Source organism: Mangifera indica, chromosome 10, assembly GCF_011075055.1.
Source record: "Mangifera indica cultivar Alphonso chromosome 10, CATAS_Mindica_2.1, whole genome shotgun sequence".
NCBI lineage: Eukaryota > Viridiplantae > Streptophyta > Magnoliopsida > Sapindales > Anacardiaceae > Mangifera > Mangifera indica.
Window position 1 is genome coordinate 12,861,009 of NC_058146.1, and position 16,806 is coordinate 12,877,814.

At 31.8% G+C, this 16,806-nt stretch overlaps 1 protein-coding gene across 1 annotated transcript; it reads left to right on the forward strand.

Annotated features, from left to right (window-relative positions):
- The first annotated feature begins 605 nt into the window (after window positions 1-605).
- On the forward strand, window positions 606-5,640 carry LOC123227087 (BTB/POZ domain-containing protein At1g30440-like). The gene is made up of 5 exons (XM_044651724.1): window positions 606-1,167; window positions 1,276-1,411; window positions 2,304-2,373; window positions 3,065-4,291; window positions 4,872-5,640. The coding sequence occupies exons 2-5, from the start codon at window positions 1,353-1,355 to the stop codon at window positions 5,418-5,420; spliced, it is 1,905 nt and encodes a 634-aa protein (XP_044507659.1). The 5' UTR covers window positions 606-1,167; window positions 1,276-1,352; the 3' UTR covers window positions 5,421-5,640.
- Window positions 5,641-16,806: the final 11,166 nt, after the last annotated feature.

A 16,806-nucleotide genomic window follows, 5' to 3' on the forward strand; every position in this document is an offset into this window, starting at 1 on the left:
AATCTTTAGGCCAAAATATTAAAATGACGACATCAAGGAGGACAGGAAAGAGAACTACTGGAAGGAAGAGATGTTGAAGAGAAAGAGATGCTGTCTGAAAATTGCTAGTCATCGTCATAAAATTCAATTTGAAAATTTGGAAACCCTAGGGGGGAAAATATTGTTTTTAAAAATTTAGGTTAGAAAAAATTATTAATTTTTAGGGTTTAGAGGGAAAAATAAAATCAAATTTAAGTTTATTTTTAATATTACAAATAAATTGATGATTTTAACCTTAAAATCGTTAATTTTGACCGTCTATAGGTAAATAAATGAGATTTTTAAAATTAACGGAAAAAACTGATAAATCAACATATTTTGGGTGGGAAACAGTTGTTTAGCCTAATCCTTAACTAATATTCTTCTTGTCCTTAAAGTCCGAGGAGAACGTGAATCTTACTTGCATAATAATCCACTTTTATTAATAACAATTTAGCTTGTAATCCAAAGCAGACTTATGAACCCACATGGCCCAGCTAGACAAAGCAGGTAGGTGTAACCTCAAAGCTTGTCATGGGCATTAAAATATTTCTTTATCTTTTCCAGTCAAACCCATTGCCGATGACAGTACTGTTGATGTTTTTTTGTATAAAAGATGAAAAATGTATCTGAGTTCAAGAAAATTAATGAGTGTGTTTCAAGCCAAAAGGTCCCACGTTTATGCATGTGTGAGGCTTGGTTTCAGAACTCCCATTAATTACTCTTCTCGAGTTTTTCAACTTCTCCGCCTTTCTTTTCACTAATTATTATGTCATGGGGCATCCAGGAATTGATTATAGAATTGAAATTTTTGGACCATTTTCAGTGGCTTAGTTGCTTTTTTCCCTTTAAAGGGCACGAGTGGTTCTGGCCATTTGTGTTCATTTTAAGTTTCAGTTAAAAGATTCTTCTTGGTGAGGTCGAAGGTTAGAGTTGGAGTGAAGCAGCCTGAAATCGTTTACCTTATTTGGGAATTAGGTGGTTTTGGGCTGAGATTGGTTGTTTCAGTGCTTTCTTTGAAGTGGGCATGCCTTTTTTGGAGTGGTTTTAGGGTTTCGTTTCATGGGATCAGTGCTATGTTTTGTTAAAGATATTAAATTTTAAAGCTACTGGAAGATTCTGGGGAAGTTTTTGGTGCAGATTGGTCAGGTTTGTTATGGCAGAAGCTACATTTTGAGTTTTTGACATCGTTTTGAGGAATTTGGGTTGGTTTTTCAAGGTTTTTGTGAGTGGTGTTGAGTTTTTGTTTTGATACAGGGATTTAAGAGGCCGTTTTGGGGCATCTTCCAGCCCAGTTGTTGACATTTTCCAGCTTGCATTGTGAAACAAAAATTATGGCTTGTATGAAACTGGGATCTAAAACTGATGCCTTTCAACGGCAAGGACAGGCCTGGTATGAAACTCCATAAGTTTGCTCTCTTCATGATGTATTTTCTCTGTTAGTTTGAATTTGGTGAATTTCTCTTTTAGTTTTAGTCAACTACGCTCATCTTCTATCACTGTTGAAGTGGTTACTTGTTGAAGTTTCTGTATGCGTAAATTAGCACACAAACTTACCAAATTTGGCGAGTCTCTGATGTTGTGAATTTAGTAATAACTTTTTAGTTGACAGTGAAAGCTTACCTGCACATGCATTTTCCTAAACAAATCGGTGTATTTTTTATCTTCAATGTGAAGCTTAAATTTGTATGCTGAGGAAAACTTTTGTTTGCTATTGAAAATGAGGTAGTCTTTGGTGAAGTGTTATTAATTGTCATTAGATTGTTGGAAGAATGCTTCAACTATTTGAGGTTGATGGATCCACTAACAGAGTAACAAACACTGCTTTTTCTTGAAAGCTGATAGACGAAACGGTTTGTTATAGGATAAAACAACTACTTGTGTGATGTTTCATTTGACACATTATATGTTCTTGGCATTTAAGTCTGGTTAGAGAATTCTCCTAATCTCTTGAACAAATTTGTTGCATTAACTTCAAATTTGTCTGACTAGGACTCTGTTTATTTGTATCACAAACATATCCACTTCAAAGCTAACATTATAAATGCCCATGAAACTTGGTTATTAGGACCATGTTACAGGATTCTATGTTTTTTTTTCCTTCAATACTAGATTATATTATTGTGTCATTGTAGATAAAGTTTGTTGTTAAAAATATTACTGTCTATGAGAAACAATTCCCCTTCTAATGAATGAACCCAGCTCCTTAGTTTTCACTGTTCATGGTTGTAATGCATTTTCTTTTGTGCCTTATTAATGATCTTCCTTGATATGTATTATTATAGGTTCTGCACAACTGGTCTTCCGAGTGATGTTGTTGTTGAAGTTGAAGAGATGTCCTTTCATCTCCACAAGGTAATATATGTCTTCATCCTTATGTCTAATTTCTTTTCCTTCTTTTGATTTTCTTACGTATGCAGTCACTTGATAATCCCTAGCATCATTTGCTTTCTTGATTTGAGAAATAGTAAATTTGCTTCCTTTTTTTTAGTACCCAATGGAGGTGTTACACTATATATATTGTCTTTGGTTTGCTTATAAACCAAATTATGTTTCCCATGGTTAAATCTAGTCCATTAAGTTTCTACAATATCTCATGTTAAATTTTTTAATCATGCTTCTACTTACTCTTCCTCCATTTGTGGAGCCTTATCTTTGGTCTTAATGACCCATAAGGTGTTCTGCAGAGGCATTTGATGAGTTATTTGCTTTTATTATTGTCGATTTTTTATCTTTTATTGTAAATTTAAGTGGGCTGTACTGTCATTAAACGTTGTAGTTGAGACTTTGGAAGTTATATGATGATATTGCCTATATAAGATCTAATTAAGCCATCTTCTATTCAAACTTATGGTAATGCCATTAATGGCCTGAACTACTTTTTGTAAAGTGGGACTGTGAACCTGCTTAAGAGTCTTCTTAGAGATCAGCCTGGTGCTTTTTGTATAGCTTCTGATTTTCTTTCACTCTCCTTTCCTATGTATTTCTCATGGGCTGTCAACAGTGATTGCTACTCTCTTAAATCTTTCCTTTACATTTGATGCAGTTCCCTTTGCTTTCCAGAAGTGGGGTTTTGGAAAGATTGATTGCAAAATCATCTGAAGAATCTGAAGAAAAATGTGTCATAAGTCTCCCTGACATCCCTGGGGGATCCAAAACATTCGAACTTGTGGCGAAGTTCTGCTATGGCGTTAAACTGGAACTGACTGCCTCAAATGTTGTATGCCTCCGCTGTGCAGCTGAGGTTCTTGAAATGACAGAAGAATATGGGGAGGGTAACCTTATTACGCAGACTGAAACCTTTCTCAATCAAGTTGTCCTTCAGAATTGGAAAGATTCTCTAAAAGCGCTGCTAACCTGTGATGATATTCTTCCATATGCGGAAAAACTTAATATTGTAAAGAGGTGTATTGAGACTCTAGCTATGAAGGCATCCACTGATCCAAATGTATTCGGTTGGCCTGTAGTGGAATACAGGGGCCCCATGCAGAGTCCTGGTGGGAGTGTCTTGTGGAATGGGATAAGTACAGGGGCTAGACCAAAAAATTCAACTTCAGATTGGTGGTATGAGGATGTATCTTCGTTAAGTTTGCCTCTCTATAAGCAGTTGATTGCAGTAATGGAATCTCGTGGTATTAGACAGGAAATTATTGCTGAATCCCTTACTTTTTATGCCAAAAAATATTTGCCTGGCCTGAACCGGCGGCAAGGTAATAGTGAGTCTAGCACCCGCCTAGCACCTGTGGCTTTGGTGACCCCTCCATCAGAAGAGGACCAAAAAGTCTTACTGGAAGAAATTGATCGGTTACTTCCAGTGCAGAAGGGCCTAGTCCCAACTAAGTTTCTATTTGGTCTACTTCGAACAGCAATGATACTTCGAACAAGCTCCTCATGCATATCCAATTTAGAAAAGCGAATTGGGATGCAGCTTGATCAAGCTACTCTTGAAGATCTCTTGATGCCCAATTTCTCTTATTCCATGGAGACGCTTTACAATGTTGAATGTGTGCAGCGGATTCTGGAACACTTCCTTGCTATGGATCAGATCACAGGTGGTGCCTCTCCATGTTCAGTCGATGAGGGCCAGTTGATGGGATCACCTTCATTGACACCAATTACGATGGTGGCCAAGTTGGTTGACGGGTACCTTGCAGAGGTTGCGCCTGATGTTAATTTGAAGCTCCCCAAGTTTCAGGCTCTTGCTGCTGCTGTTCCTGAATATGCGAGGCCCTTGGACGATGGTCTTTACCGGGCTATAGATATATATCTTAAGGTACAGCACTTTATTGTTTTTTTTTTTTTGGGTAAGTACAGCACTTTCTTGTTGCACCAAAACTTTTAGAATGAATAGTTGATTGCATTTGTGGCTATCTCTGTTATCATTTCAAATTGTTATCCGAACATAACTTGATCTATATGTCACATTATTGCAAGCATTAAATTAAGAACACTATTTCCCTAGGCCCAACTTGAACATATTGTACAGTCAACAAATTGCTCGGTTTCCATACTATTATTAGTTCAAGTTATTCTGGCCAACATTCAAGCCTTAAACCAATTAAGGCTAGAGCTAGGACTCTGTGTCAACCTATAAGAACCAAATGGCTGCAAATGAAGATAGGATATGGTTGCCTCTGTTTCATCCCGAAACATTGAATGAAGCTCTAGCTATGAAGACCTGTTCCTTAACCTGAATGTTCAATGGACATGGTTATAATTATATGTGAGTGGTTAGAGCAAAAGATTTGATGCAGCCTCAAATCAAACTATAGGACTTTCTGAGAAGTAGTTGGTTACACTTAGTTTCACCATGTGTGCAAGCCTTCTAATTTTTGTGGTTGTCAATCTTGTAGTCACATTCATGGATGGCAGAGTCCGATAGAGAACAACTGTGCAGGTTGATGGACTGCCAAAAACTATCCTTGGAAGCTTGCACCCATGCTGCCCAAAACGAAAGGCTTCCCTTGAGGATAATTGTCCAAGTCTTGTTCTTTGAGCAACTTCAGCTCAGGACATCCATTGCCGGCTGCTTTCTTGTTTCCGATAATCTTGATGGATCAAGACCATTGAGAAGTGGGTTTGCTGGCTCACAAGAGGGAGGCTGGGCATCAGCCGTGAGGGAGAACCAGGTTCTGAAGGTGGGAATGGATAATATGAGGATGCGGGTTCACGAGCTTGAAAAGGAATGTTCAAGCATGAAGCAAGAGATAGAGAAGTTTGGTCAGATAAAGGGTTCTAGTACGTGGAGTAACGTTTCAAAGAAATTCAGGTTCAAAATAAAGTCACAGATGTGTAGTGCGCAAGAGGGCTCTGTTAGCCAGCTCAGCAACGGAAGCGAGAAGCTTGAGAAGGTGAAGGAGAGGCATGTAAAACACAAGAAAAACTTGTCACCAGATAACTAAGACAACCTCATCTCCATTTATTATTTTTTCTTGAGTTTTCAAAGTTTTTGTTGTTCTAAGTTCCACTCTAATATTCATTCACAAGAGGCAAAGTTTCCATCTCCTTGTAATTGTGTGCCATGGTTATCCTCTTATTCTCATCATCATCTCAAATTTGTAATGGAGAAACAGGCATCATGGTGTAATTTGTTTCATGCAACATCACTCTGATCCTTCTCTAGTTATATGTATAACAAGGGAAAGAGAATTTCATTGGAATCTCAATTGGCATTTCATAAATCATAATGACAAATTGTGGAAATAATGTAATGTTTTGCAGAAATCATAAACCAATAAAACTCCACGGTTAGCATGAATAAAAGGATATCACAAGATGGATGTGGAGGTGAAAACAGAGATGGGTAAGATTAGCAGTGGTTTCAATCTGAGCTACGCCGAAAAATTGGTTGGCTCAAGCTTAGATGGAAGGTATAATGTTCAATCTGAGTTTGAGTTTAAGTGCATGTGAACCGAAAAATAGTGTCAACAAAGGGTTAGGGTCAGTGTGAATAGTATCATTAGAAAGGCGAACAATATGTTAATGAGATAAATAATATTATTAGATTATCTTGATTTGACCCATGAAGTTATAACTGTAACTCAATATCGAGTCGTTCGAATTGATCTCATCTAAGTTGATTATCAACCACTAAATAAGATTACATCACCAGAGAATATGATTAGTAATATTAAAATAAAATCGGCTCCATGTAAATAAATAAAAATATACATAATTATGTATTAACATGATATGCTGAAGATTAATACTATATGTGAAGAAGGAGAAATGTGATGTGGCTTTGAACTCTTCAAATTATTAATATATTTTTATTAGTTTAAAATTTTATTGCTCGATATCCTAAAAACATTAAAACTCTAACAAGTCTTAAAATATTATATTTTATTCAGTTAATTAAACATATAATTATTATTTTTTTAAACTATTAAGAAAACATTAAATTTTAAAAATTTTAAAAACCCCAAATCTTTTAAAGATTTCAAAAATCTTTTAAAATTTTAATTAACATTTTTAGCATTTTCAAAAATTACAATTCATCCTTTAAACACGTCAGTTTTAAAAGAAAAAAATATAATAGAAAAAAATTTTATAAAATAATATTCCTATTTTGTCACTTAATAAATTCACTAATGGAAATTGATAACAAATAAAATTTTATTCTAAAAACTTAAAAGATAAGAATTTATTATTTCATCAAATATCGGATGGGTAATAGTCTTTAGGACTTAATGAAACGTCACAAACATAATAACATTCAAGCAAATTAATATAGAGATCTCAGCCTCTGGTGATGAATAACTAAAATAAAACAAAAGATGTGACAATATAACGACTTCACTTTTACTTAAAGGCAACATTATCTATTAATATTATATGAATATCATGTGCCCCGTTAATTCTTTTTCGTTGGCTTTTCAAGCTCTAATTTATCTAACAAATTTTTGTGATTGAATGACTATTTTTCATCTGAAGTTTGATTCTCACCATTTATATTTGAAAAATCCATTCATCAATTTGTTATATATTTTTATTAATAAAAACATGTATTATTTTTTCCAAAACCATCTCTAACTCCTATAGCACCAGTATCTCCATTACTTACACACCCCACCACAACTATTACCACCCCTTTGCCTTGACAAGACACCCTCTCACCCCACGCTCACCATTAGGGTTGGACTCTAACCGAGTCAGCTCGAGCTTGACTCGGTCGAGCCCAAAACGAGCCGACCTTAACCGAGCTCAAGCTCGAGCCACTCGTCAGATTTTTTAATTAAAATTTTTGATATAAAATGATGTTGTTTTGATCAATATATATTAAAACGACGTCGTTTTGACAACGAAAAACAAGTCGAGCTGAATTCGAACTGGCCTTAGCCGAGCTTGGTCGAGTTTGAGCTCGAACTCGAGCCAACTCTATGTGAACCGAGCTGAGCCAAGCTCGAGCTTGGCTCGTCTCGAATCCAGCCCTACTCACCATCTCTCACATCTTAATTGCATACAATTTTTTAGAGGGAAAATGACTATTTTCCACTCAAATTTTAGTCTAATTTCAAAATTTTACTCACAACAATCGAAAAGCTCAAACATGCACTCATGAATTAACCGTTGCTCAAATTTTCAGTTAAGAGTAGAGGTAAAATCGTTATTTTATCAATGAACTTTAAAACTTCGAAATTTTTATCATTTCTCCTTCAGACTTTAAAAACTAACATTTCAACCGATTCTCAAAATTTGAAAAGTTTAGATTTCACTTTTAGGGTTTGCTTCTTTCTCTAGCCACCATCATTCTGACCGATGGTCAAGCTCGTCCTTGTCTCTTTCTCTTCGTGGACTCTTGATTTGCACCACCATGCCCTCCTCTATCTCTTGCCTTGGGTTGTTTCTATATTTTTCTTTTTATACAGGATTAATTTTTTTTTTTAAAGCAAATAAATGAAGTGGTTGAAGAGATTTGAATAACTGATATGGTTTTGAAGAAGGGAGTTAAAAGAAAGCAGAAGAAAAGAAGAATAAAGGAAGAAGCGCCAGATGCGCATGTTGCAATACGAAGCCTCTCTTGTAGAATCATAGGCTATTGTTCGATGATTTTGTCTCTCTTAATTTAATTTTCAAGTGTAACGTTGAGTTGAATGCATTTGTGTGAATAACAAATGCTGAAAAACTTTGCAAAATTGAATATAAATATTGAATTTTTATACTTATCTTATATTAATTAAGATATTTCATTTCTCCCATGATCAAGTACATGATATCCATTGACATAATTTTATAACACATTTGTAAATAATGCAATTTATGTATGCATACGAGTTTAGTGCCACAATTATGTGAATTGTGCTAATTCTGTGACGTATATAACAATTATTATTAACATTAATTATAAATTGTATCGAATTAATGATATCATATAGTAAATTTTAATTTTTAAGTTTGAATTATATAAAGATTACTTTCGCTCTTTTGTTATTGATATTACTTTATTTATTTTATATTTTAATAATATTTTATAACCAAAAGTAATGTAATATATAATATAAAAGTAAAATTATTAAGATAATCGTAACTTTGTTACAATTATATAATTACTTATTAGTTTTTTATAACAAAAAATAACCTATTTTAAACTAATATGATAAGTGACATAAAATATATTTTAAAATAAAACCGTAAGACTATTTTCCACCTAAGTTTTAACCAATTCTTAAAAATTCATTTGTAATATTTCAAAAACTCAAACTTTCATTTATGGGTTAACTTCTCTTAGAAATAAGAGTAAAATCATCATTAAACCCTAAAAACCTAAAAATTTATCTAATTCCCCCATTTAATTTCATAAATTAATAATTTTCCTTTATGATTAAACTTTGAAAAACTACATTTCCCCCTAGGGTTTTTTTCTTTCATCTTTGATGACTAGATGTCATTCCTGCCGTTAGCTGACCTTCCCACCATCTTCTTCTCCTATCATTGACATTCCCACTAGACCAACCGTCTTCGTCTGATGAAGAGATGGAAACAATTCGTCTTCTTCATCTTTTCGATTGGATAAAGACAATTCGTCTTTATCTGACAAAATTGGTTTGGTGGGAATGTCAACAACAAGAAAAGAAAATGGTAGGAAAGTCAACTGACAGTGGGAAAAACATCCAATCGTTAGATATGAAACAAAAAATTCTATAAGGGAAATGCAACTTTTAAAAGTTTAATAATGAGAGAAAATTGTTAGTTTCTAAATTAAGGAGGGGAAATGATATAAATTTTTAGGATTTTAAAGTTTAGTAGTAAAATGACAATTTTACCCTTATCTTTAATAGAAAATTCTAATAGAAGTTAACCCATAAGTGGGTGTTTGAGTTTTTGAAATATTGTAAGTGAGTTTTTGAAATATTGTAAGTGTGTTTTTTTAGAATAAACTAAAACTTGGGTGGAAAATAGTCTTATGCCCTTAAAATAATCATACCCAAAAATATAGCAAAATAATATTTGAGTAGTCTTTTATTATAGGGAAATTAAAATAATTACCCTTTTTTTAAGGGTAACAAACAAATTTACCCCTAATTTTGGGATTTAAACGAAAATACCTATACTTTAAAGGATTTAAATAAAAATCCCCTAAATATCCAAAAATATCAAAATTACCCTTCTTTTATTCTATGTTTAGGAAAATTAATTAAATTACCCTTTTTTAAGGGTAGTAAAAAATCTACCCCTAATTTTCGGGTTTAAACAAAATACTCATATTTTAAAATATTTAAACAAAAATGCCCCAAAAAATACCAAAACTATCCATTTTCTATGTCTATATAAGTTATATCTCTTCCTTTGTCATTAACATATACGATTTTACTCATTATTTGAGAGAAATTTCTGAAGAGAGAAAAGAAGATTGTGATCAAGATTTCAAGCAAGAATAAAAAAGTTCATAATATCAAGGTATTTATATCTACTATAACTTCATTATTATTTTATTAATAATGCAATTATATGTGGTGTTTTATATAATAAATTAGAGTTGTGTGCAAAAAATAAATTAATAAAAATTATTTGAGTATTTTGTAATTAGTATAGTAGTATGGGGTGATATAATATTTTATAATAAAGGGTGTTAGAGGATTAGATTAAATAATATTTGGAGTAAAATGATATTTTACAATATAGGGGTAAAATGATATTTTCATAAATTAGTATCACATTAATTAAAGTATATTAATAGTCACAATATGTAATTGAATTAAGAAATATGTATAATTGTTTAATAGAAATAAAATCACAAAATTCAAACTTAATAATAAAATAATGTACCACAAATCTGAGAACAATATATTTGGTTATATTATTTATGTTGACTATATATTTTATTTTATATTAATCTAAATGATTTGATATGCTTCAATTAGATACGAGAGAAATAAATAGACTAGGGTGACAATGTAATAAACTATGTTGAAGGTAACAAGAAATTGATTAAAATTCTAGAACCCATGACATTCAAGGGATTAATCAAAATGGTGAGCGACAAGTGTAACATAGATCGAAAGATATTTAACATTCAAATAAGCATAAAACCAAAACATTTTGACAAAGACATCCATGTTGAAATTTTGAATGATGAAGATGTTGAGGTTTTTATTAGTCTGTCTAAACTCTTTAAAGAATGTGTTCCAGTTTTTGTAATAACTACGTTAATAATGATAGTTCTGAAGTTCAACAAACCGATGAGAGTTTACAAAGTGGTGAGCCAAGTAATTATCTAGAAGATCAAGAGATTGGTTTATGAGAGATTCAAAATATACAGATCAATCTAAAACAAGAATTTTCTGAGGAAGACTTTGTTGTCTTAAATGATGTAGATGTTGATGTACTATATATTGCAAAAGAATTTCTTCATGGCAGTGAAGAAAAATTTTTAGATTAGAGTGAATTTGATGGGAAGGGTATACATGATATTCCATTTTTCTCTTTTGTCAAGCTCCCTGTAACAAAATTAAATTACGATTATATTAATTTTATATCAATTTTATATTATAAATGATTCAATTCTGAACATAGATGCATTATTCAGAAAACAGATATCAAATTTGAATTCTACACGTAAAAAAAACCTTAAAATGCAAAATTTTCAATTTGCCTTTTATATGAAAATTATCAAAAAAGCTCATTATTGTGGATAAAACTCCTTTTGCCCCACCAAAATCCACCACTCAATTCGGGTGGTGGAAAGCTTTGAAAAAATGCGTTTTGCACCCCACCATGTGAATTCACCAGTCGACCACACGAATTCGCATGTCCACCACACGAATTTGCATGCATGGTTGACTGACAAATTCATGTGTCAACGAACTTTTCAAAATTAGAATTTTGCCCCACCACACGATTCTCTATTGGAAAACTAACATTTTGGCCCCTAACCACACTAATCCGTATGGTCCAGAAAGTTTGAAAAATGCACAAAACCTCCTCGTCTCTATGAAATCTCACCATGCGAATTCATGTGGTGAGATTTCCATTAGCGTGGTGACTACTAGTTTCGTGTGATAGAGATTTCACCTTCCAAATTTTGTTTTTAAAATACCATTTCATCAACAATCAACTTCAAAACTAATCTAACACAAAAGCCCTAACAAAATTGATCCAAATCAACAACAAATCAATCGATTTCATCAATTCTTTCAATTCAAAACCCTAACTATAAACAACGAAATACCGCATCTAATACACAAATTCTTTCACTCAAATATATAAAAACATGACAATGATTGTTTTACTAATCTTTTTATCAATTTTCATCGTCGAAAACATCACCAAATTTGCTTGAGAAAATCGTGGAGAGAGTATGCGAAGTCGACACATGAGAGTCTGCGTTTTCGTGTGCTGGAGTTTGTAGTTTTGTTGTTTTCTTTGAATTTGGATTAAGGGCATTTTTGTCTTAACAATGAAATGGGGCATTTTTGTTTAAAATGCAAAAAGTGGGGCAATTTTGTTTTCCCTCCCAATTGTCGGGTAATTAAATTAATTTCTCTTTATTATAATTAAATCAAATATAATGATTATTTATATATATACATTCTTATCCAATATTATAAAAATTATAATAATAATTCATTTTTAGAAATAAAATATTACCCAATCAAACTCACCCAAATAGTAATACAATTTTAAAGAAGGCCCAATGACTATATTCCACCCATGGTTTTATGAAATGACAAATTCCTATCATTTAAATTTAAAAAAACTGTTTTTCTACTTATCTATTAAGTTTGTTAAAAATATCAGTTAAATTTGTATAGATTTATTAAGAAGACAAAAAAAATCCTCAAGATAAATAACACTTGATCTCCAAAACTTTAATAAATAATTTTTATATCCTAATTTATATTAATTTTAATAAAAAATTTACAAGTATAGGTAAAGATGTCAATGATGTATAATAATATATTTGGAGATGAACATAATTTGTAAAAATGTTAGGGAAGTTAATTAAATTTTTTAACGGAGTTTCTAAAAATTTAAGAAAAATTTTAGGAGCATTTTTGAAATTTTAGATATTCAATGCCCCCCTTGTTAGTTTCAAAAATGATAATTAACTCTAAAAAATTAAACAAAATGCAACAAATTAATGCTATAAATATTATATCTCAACTATTAGAGCCATACTCATATTTTCAAAATAAATGAGTGAACATGATAATTTTATAAACAAGATAGAAAAATATCCATTTACCCTTACAAGATTTAAAAATGACATTTACACCCTACTAGTTTTTCAGGGAAATTAATTAAATTGCCCCAAAGTTAAGGGGGCAAAACAAAATTACCATTGTATTTGAATTTTAAACCAAAATGCCCTAAATTCTTGTAGAGATGAAAATGCCCCTCATATCAAAAATGAAGAAAACGACGCATTTAGTCGTCCGACACACAAAAATAGAAAATTCAAACACACTTTTCACGTAGTCGGTGCAATCGATTTTCTCAAGCAATTTGCGCGACGTTTCCAATGACGAAAATGGACAAAAAGGTTAGTAAAATAATTATTGTTATCTTTTTATGCATTTTGGTTTAATATTTACTCGATTTGATGTGAAATTTACGTGTTTAGCGTTAGGGTTCCGATTTAAAAAGATTTGATGAAATTGTTTGATTTGTTGGTGATTTTGATAAATTTCTTTAGGACTTTTGTGTTAGATTATGTATAGAGTTGATTGTTGTTGAAATGATATTTGAAAAACAAAGTTTGGGAGGTGAAATCTAACCACACGAATTTGGCAGTGACCACATGAATTCATATAGTGAGATTTGTCAGAGACAGGGAGGTTTTGTGCATTTTTCAAACTTCCTAGACCACACGAACTCATGTGGTTGGGGATGAAAATGCGAGTTTTAATCTTGTGGTAGGGCGGAATATAAATTTGAAAAGTTGATTGACACGCGACGTGATGGTCAACCACACGAATTCGTGCGGTTGACACGTGAATTTGTGTGGTTGACACATGAATTCGTGTGGTGGGGGAAAATGTGCTTTTCTAAAGTTATCTATCACACGAATTTGTGTGGTTGGATTTAGGGGGCAGAATGCCTGTTATACAAAATCTGAGGGTTTTTTTTTATTTTTTCTATATAAGGGGAAAATTTAAATTTGTGCATCTTAAAGTTTTTTGATATGTAAAATTCGAATTTGATATCTGTTTTTTTAAATAAGATGTCTATGTTCAAAACTGAATAATTTATAATATAAAATTAATATAATTGCAATTTAATTTTGATACAAGGAGCTGGACAAAAGAGAAAAAGAGATTAAGGCAAGGATGAAATGCGAATTCTTATCGAAAAACACTTCGAGACTTAAGTTACTACACGTGGATATAGAGATGTGGAAGCCGTGAACAATAAATTATTAATAGAGAGGCAATTACAAATTTTTTTACGTACCTATCTCAGACACTTCCTAGACTTGAAGGATGGTTGATTTAGTAGGGTTCTAATACACTTTTTCATCTTTAGAGCGGTAAATAAGGTGACCTCGAGAGAGGAGTTATGGTTTCGAGTTAATGATGTGGATGTAAAGTTTAGTCCTTATAAGTTTGCCATTATGATAGACCTTCAATTCAGTCATATTTTCATCTATATTCCATCGAAGGCTATAGATCGGATCCTCCAGACATATTTTCACGGGTGTAAGTCAGTTACATATGTTGATCTGAGTCGTGTTTTGCAACAGAGGTTGTAAGGGGAGGACAACACTGATGCAGTAAAGTTAGTGTTGTTGTTTTATCTTCACATGGGGTTATTATGGAGCGATTTGAGGAAAACAATTCCCTAGAAGATATTACAATTGGCTGATCATCTTGATAGGTTCAATGCATACCTATGAAAAGTATAAGTGTGACAGATGACATATCGCTCAATTTGTGATAATATCTCCCGAATTTCTAATATTCTGACCCCAAAAAGAAGAATGAAAACCAGCTTAAATAGTATAGTATCATGAGATTTCCACTAGCGTTTTAGGTAATTGTGACATTTATTAATTTAAAAAAAAATTGTGATTAAAATATAATTTATTTAATACGATTGTAAGCATATATAGTAACCGATTTAAGTTGAACTTGTAGTTTTGGATGTACGAGACACTAGACTCGCTACATCGATGGGTGGATATCTCGTCGATTTTAGGAGTTGTCTGAATATTGAGATGACACATGAAAGACATCCCAAGATGAGATTCTATCTCAACTATTTCATCGAAGATGCAATAAGTATTAATTTTTTATTAATTAACATATGTATAAAGTATAATAATAAAGTGCACTTAAAAAAAATTTGTAGGATGATATTAATTTTCCACTAGTTTTATCTTAGATAGAGAAAGGTATAGACTGGTATGATGATATCGTTCGATACATAGGGATGTTGGATAGTTGATCTTCTTCGTCCACATTATCCCTGACGTCGTCAAAAGATGCATCATTGGGTCTTTTTGACGTTACTTCTCCGATTGCTGCTCCTTCTTTTATCAAGGCTCCTGTTTAGCCTCCTGTCATTAAGCCTTGTCCGATTAGCGACCCTGTTATGACCCTTATCGGTGAGCACATATCACTGGAGCCTTCTATTCTACCCTTTACCACTGAGCATATGTTAGACGATCCTTCTTTCAATGGATCAAATTTCTCCATTCATTACTTTGATATTGTATTGGATCGATAGAGAAATCTTATCTTAGATCGATTCACTAGTATAGAGGATAAGTTTAGTTGGATCAAGGATAGGATGACTCGTATGGAGAATAGGCTGAGTTGTATAGAGGATATGATAATTCATACAGAATAGACACGATCTCATCACTACACAGATATTGTCCAATAAGTAAAAAAGTTAATAATTTACTAGATATTCCATCTATTTATATATGCAACCATATAAACCCTATAATATTGTATATATTGTTACAGTCTTCTTGTAACGATGGTGACAGACTATCGAGAGGCGGTCCGACATTCCCATCTCCACTTGCTGTCAATGTGAGTGCTAAACGTCTAAGTATATTGGAAATGATATTTTAGAAATATTTTTAGTCTTCTGTTAACTCGTGAATATTGATATTATTATAGCGCTAGTTGTTTGATGAGGGATCATTCAGAAAGGATCCTATATTGGCTTTTGATGTGGGTGATGACATATCATTGCATGAGGTTTTTTTGTTGACACCTTCTATGATGGTTCATGTAATTATAACGTCATTTGAATAACCACTCAACTCATCACCTTGTAAACCCTTATTTGCTTGTTGAGCCTCATAACTATCATCATTAACTATAGTTGTTACAAAAATTGGAATACATTCTTTGAAAATATTAGACAAATTGTTAAAAACCTTAATATTTTCATCATTCAAAATTTCTACTAGAATGCCATCATCAAGATGCTTTGGTTTCATGTTTAAGTGAATGTTAAATATCCTTCAATTTATATTACACTTATCGCTCACCATTTGGATTAATTCTTTGAATGTCGTGTATTCTGGAATTTTAGTCAATTTCCTGTTACCTCTAACATATTTTATAACATTGTCACAATTTTCTATCCATTTCTCCTATATCTAATTGAAGCATATCTAGTTGTTTAGATTAATCCTATAATAAAATATATAATCAACATAAATAATATTACTAAAAATACTATTTACAAATTTTTATTGTACAATTATACCTATTCCATAATTCAATTATATATTGTGACTATTAATATATTTTGATTAATGTAATACTAATTTGTAAAAATATCACTTTACCCATATATTGTAAAATATCATTTTACCTTAAATATTATCTAACATATCTTTAACACTCTTCATTATAAAATATCATTTTACTTTATAATATTATCTACTCTAATCCTCTAACACCCTTTATTATAAAATATAATTTAACCCTATATTACTATAATATTTTAACATACCCATATAATTTTTATTATTTTACTTTTTACACAAAACTATAATCTGTTGTATAAAATATAACATATAATTGTATTATTAATAAAATAATAACGATTGAAGTAATAATAGGTATAAATACTTCGATATTATAAACTTTTTTCTTCTCCCTAGAAATCCTAAACACAAACTTCTTTTCTCTTTTTAGAAATCTCTTTTAAATATGTTAAAAATAAAAGAAGAGATATGATTTATATAGAAATAAAGAAAAAGTAGTTTTGGTATTATTTTCGAACATTTTTGTTTAAATCCCTTAAAATAAGGGTATTTTTTAAACCTTAAAATTATGGGTAAATTTGTTTGTTACCCTTAAAAAAAGGGTAATTTAATTA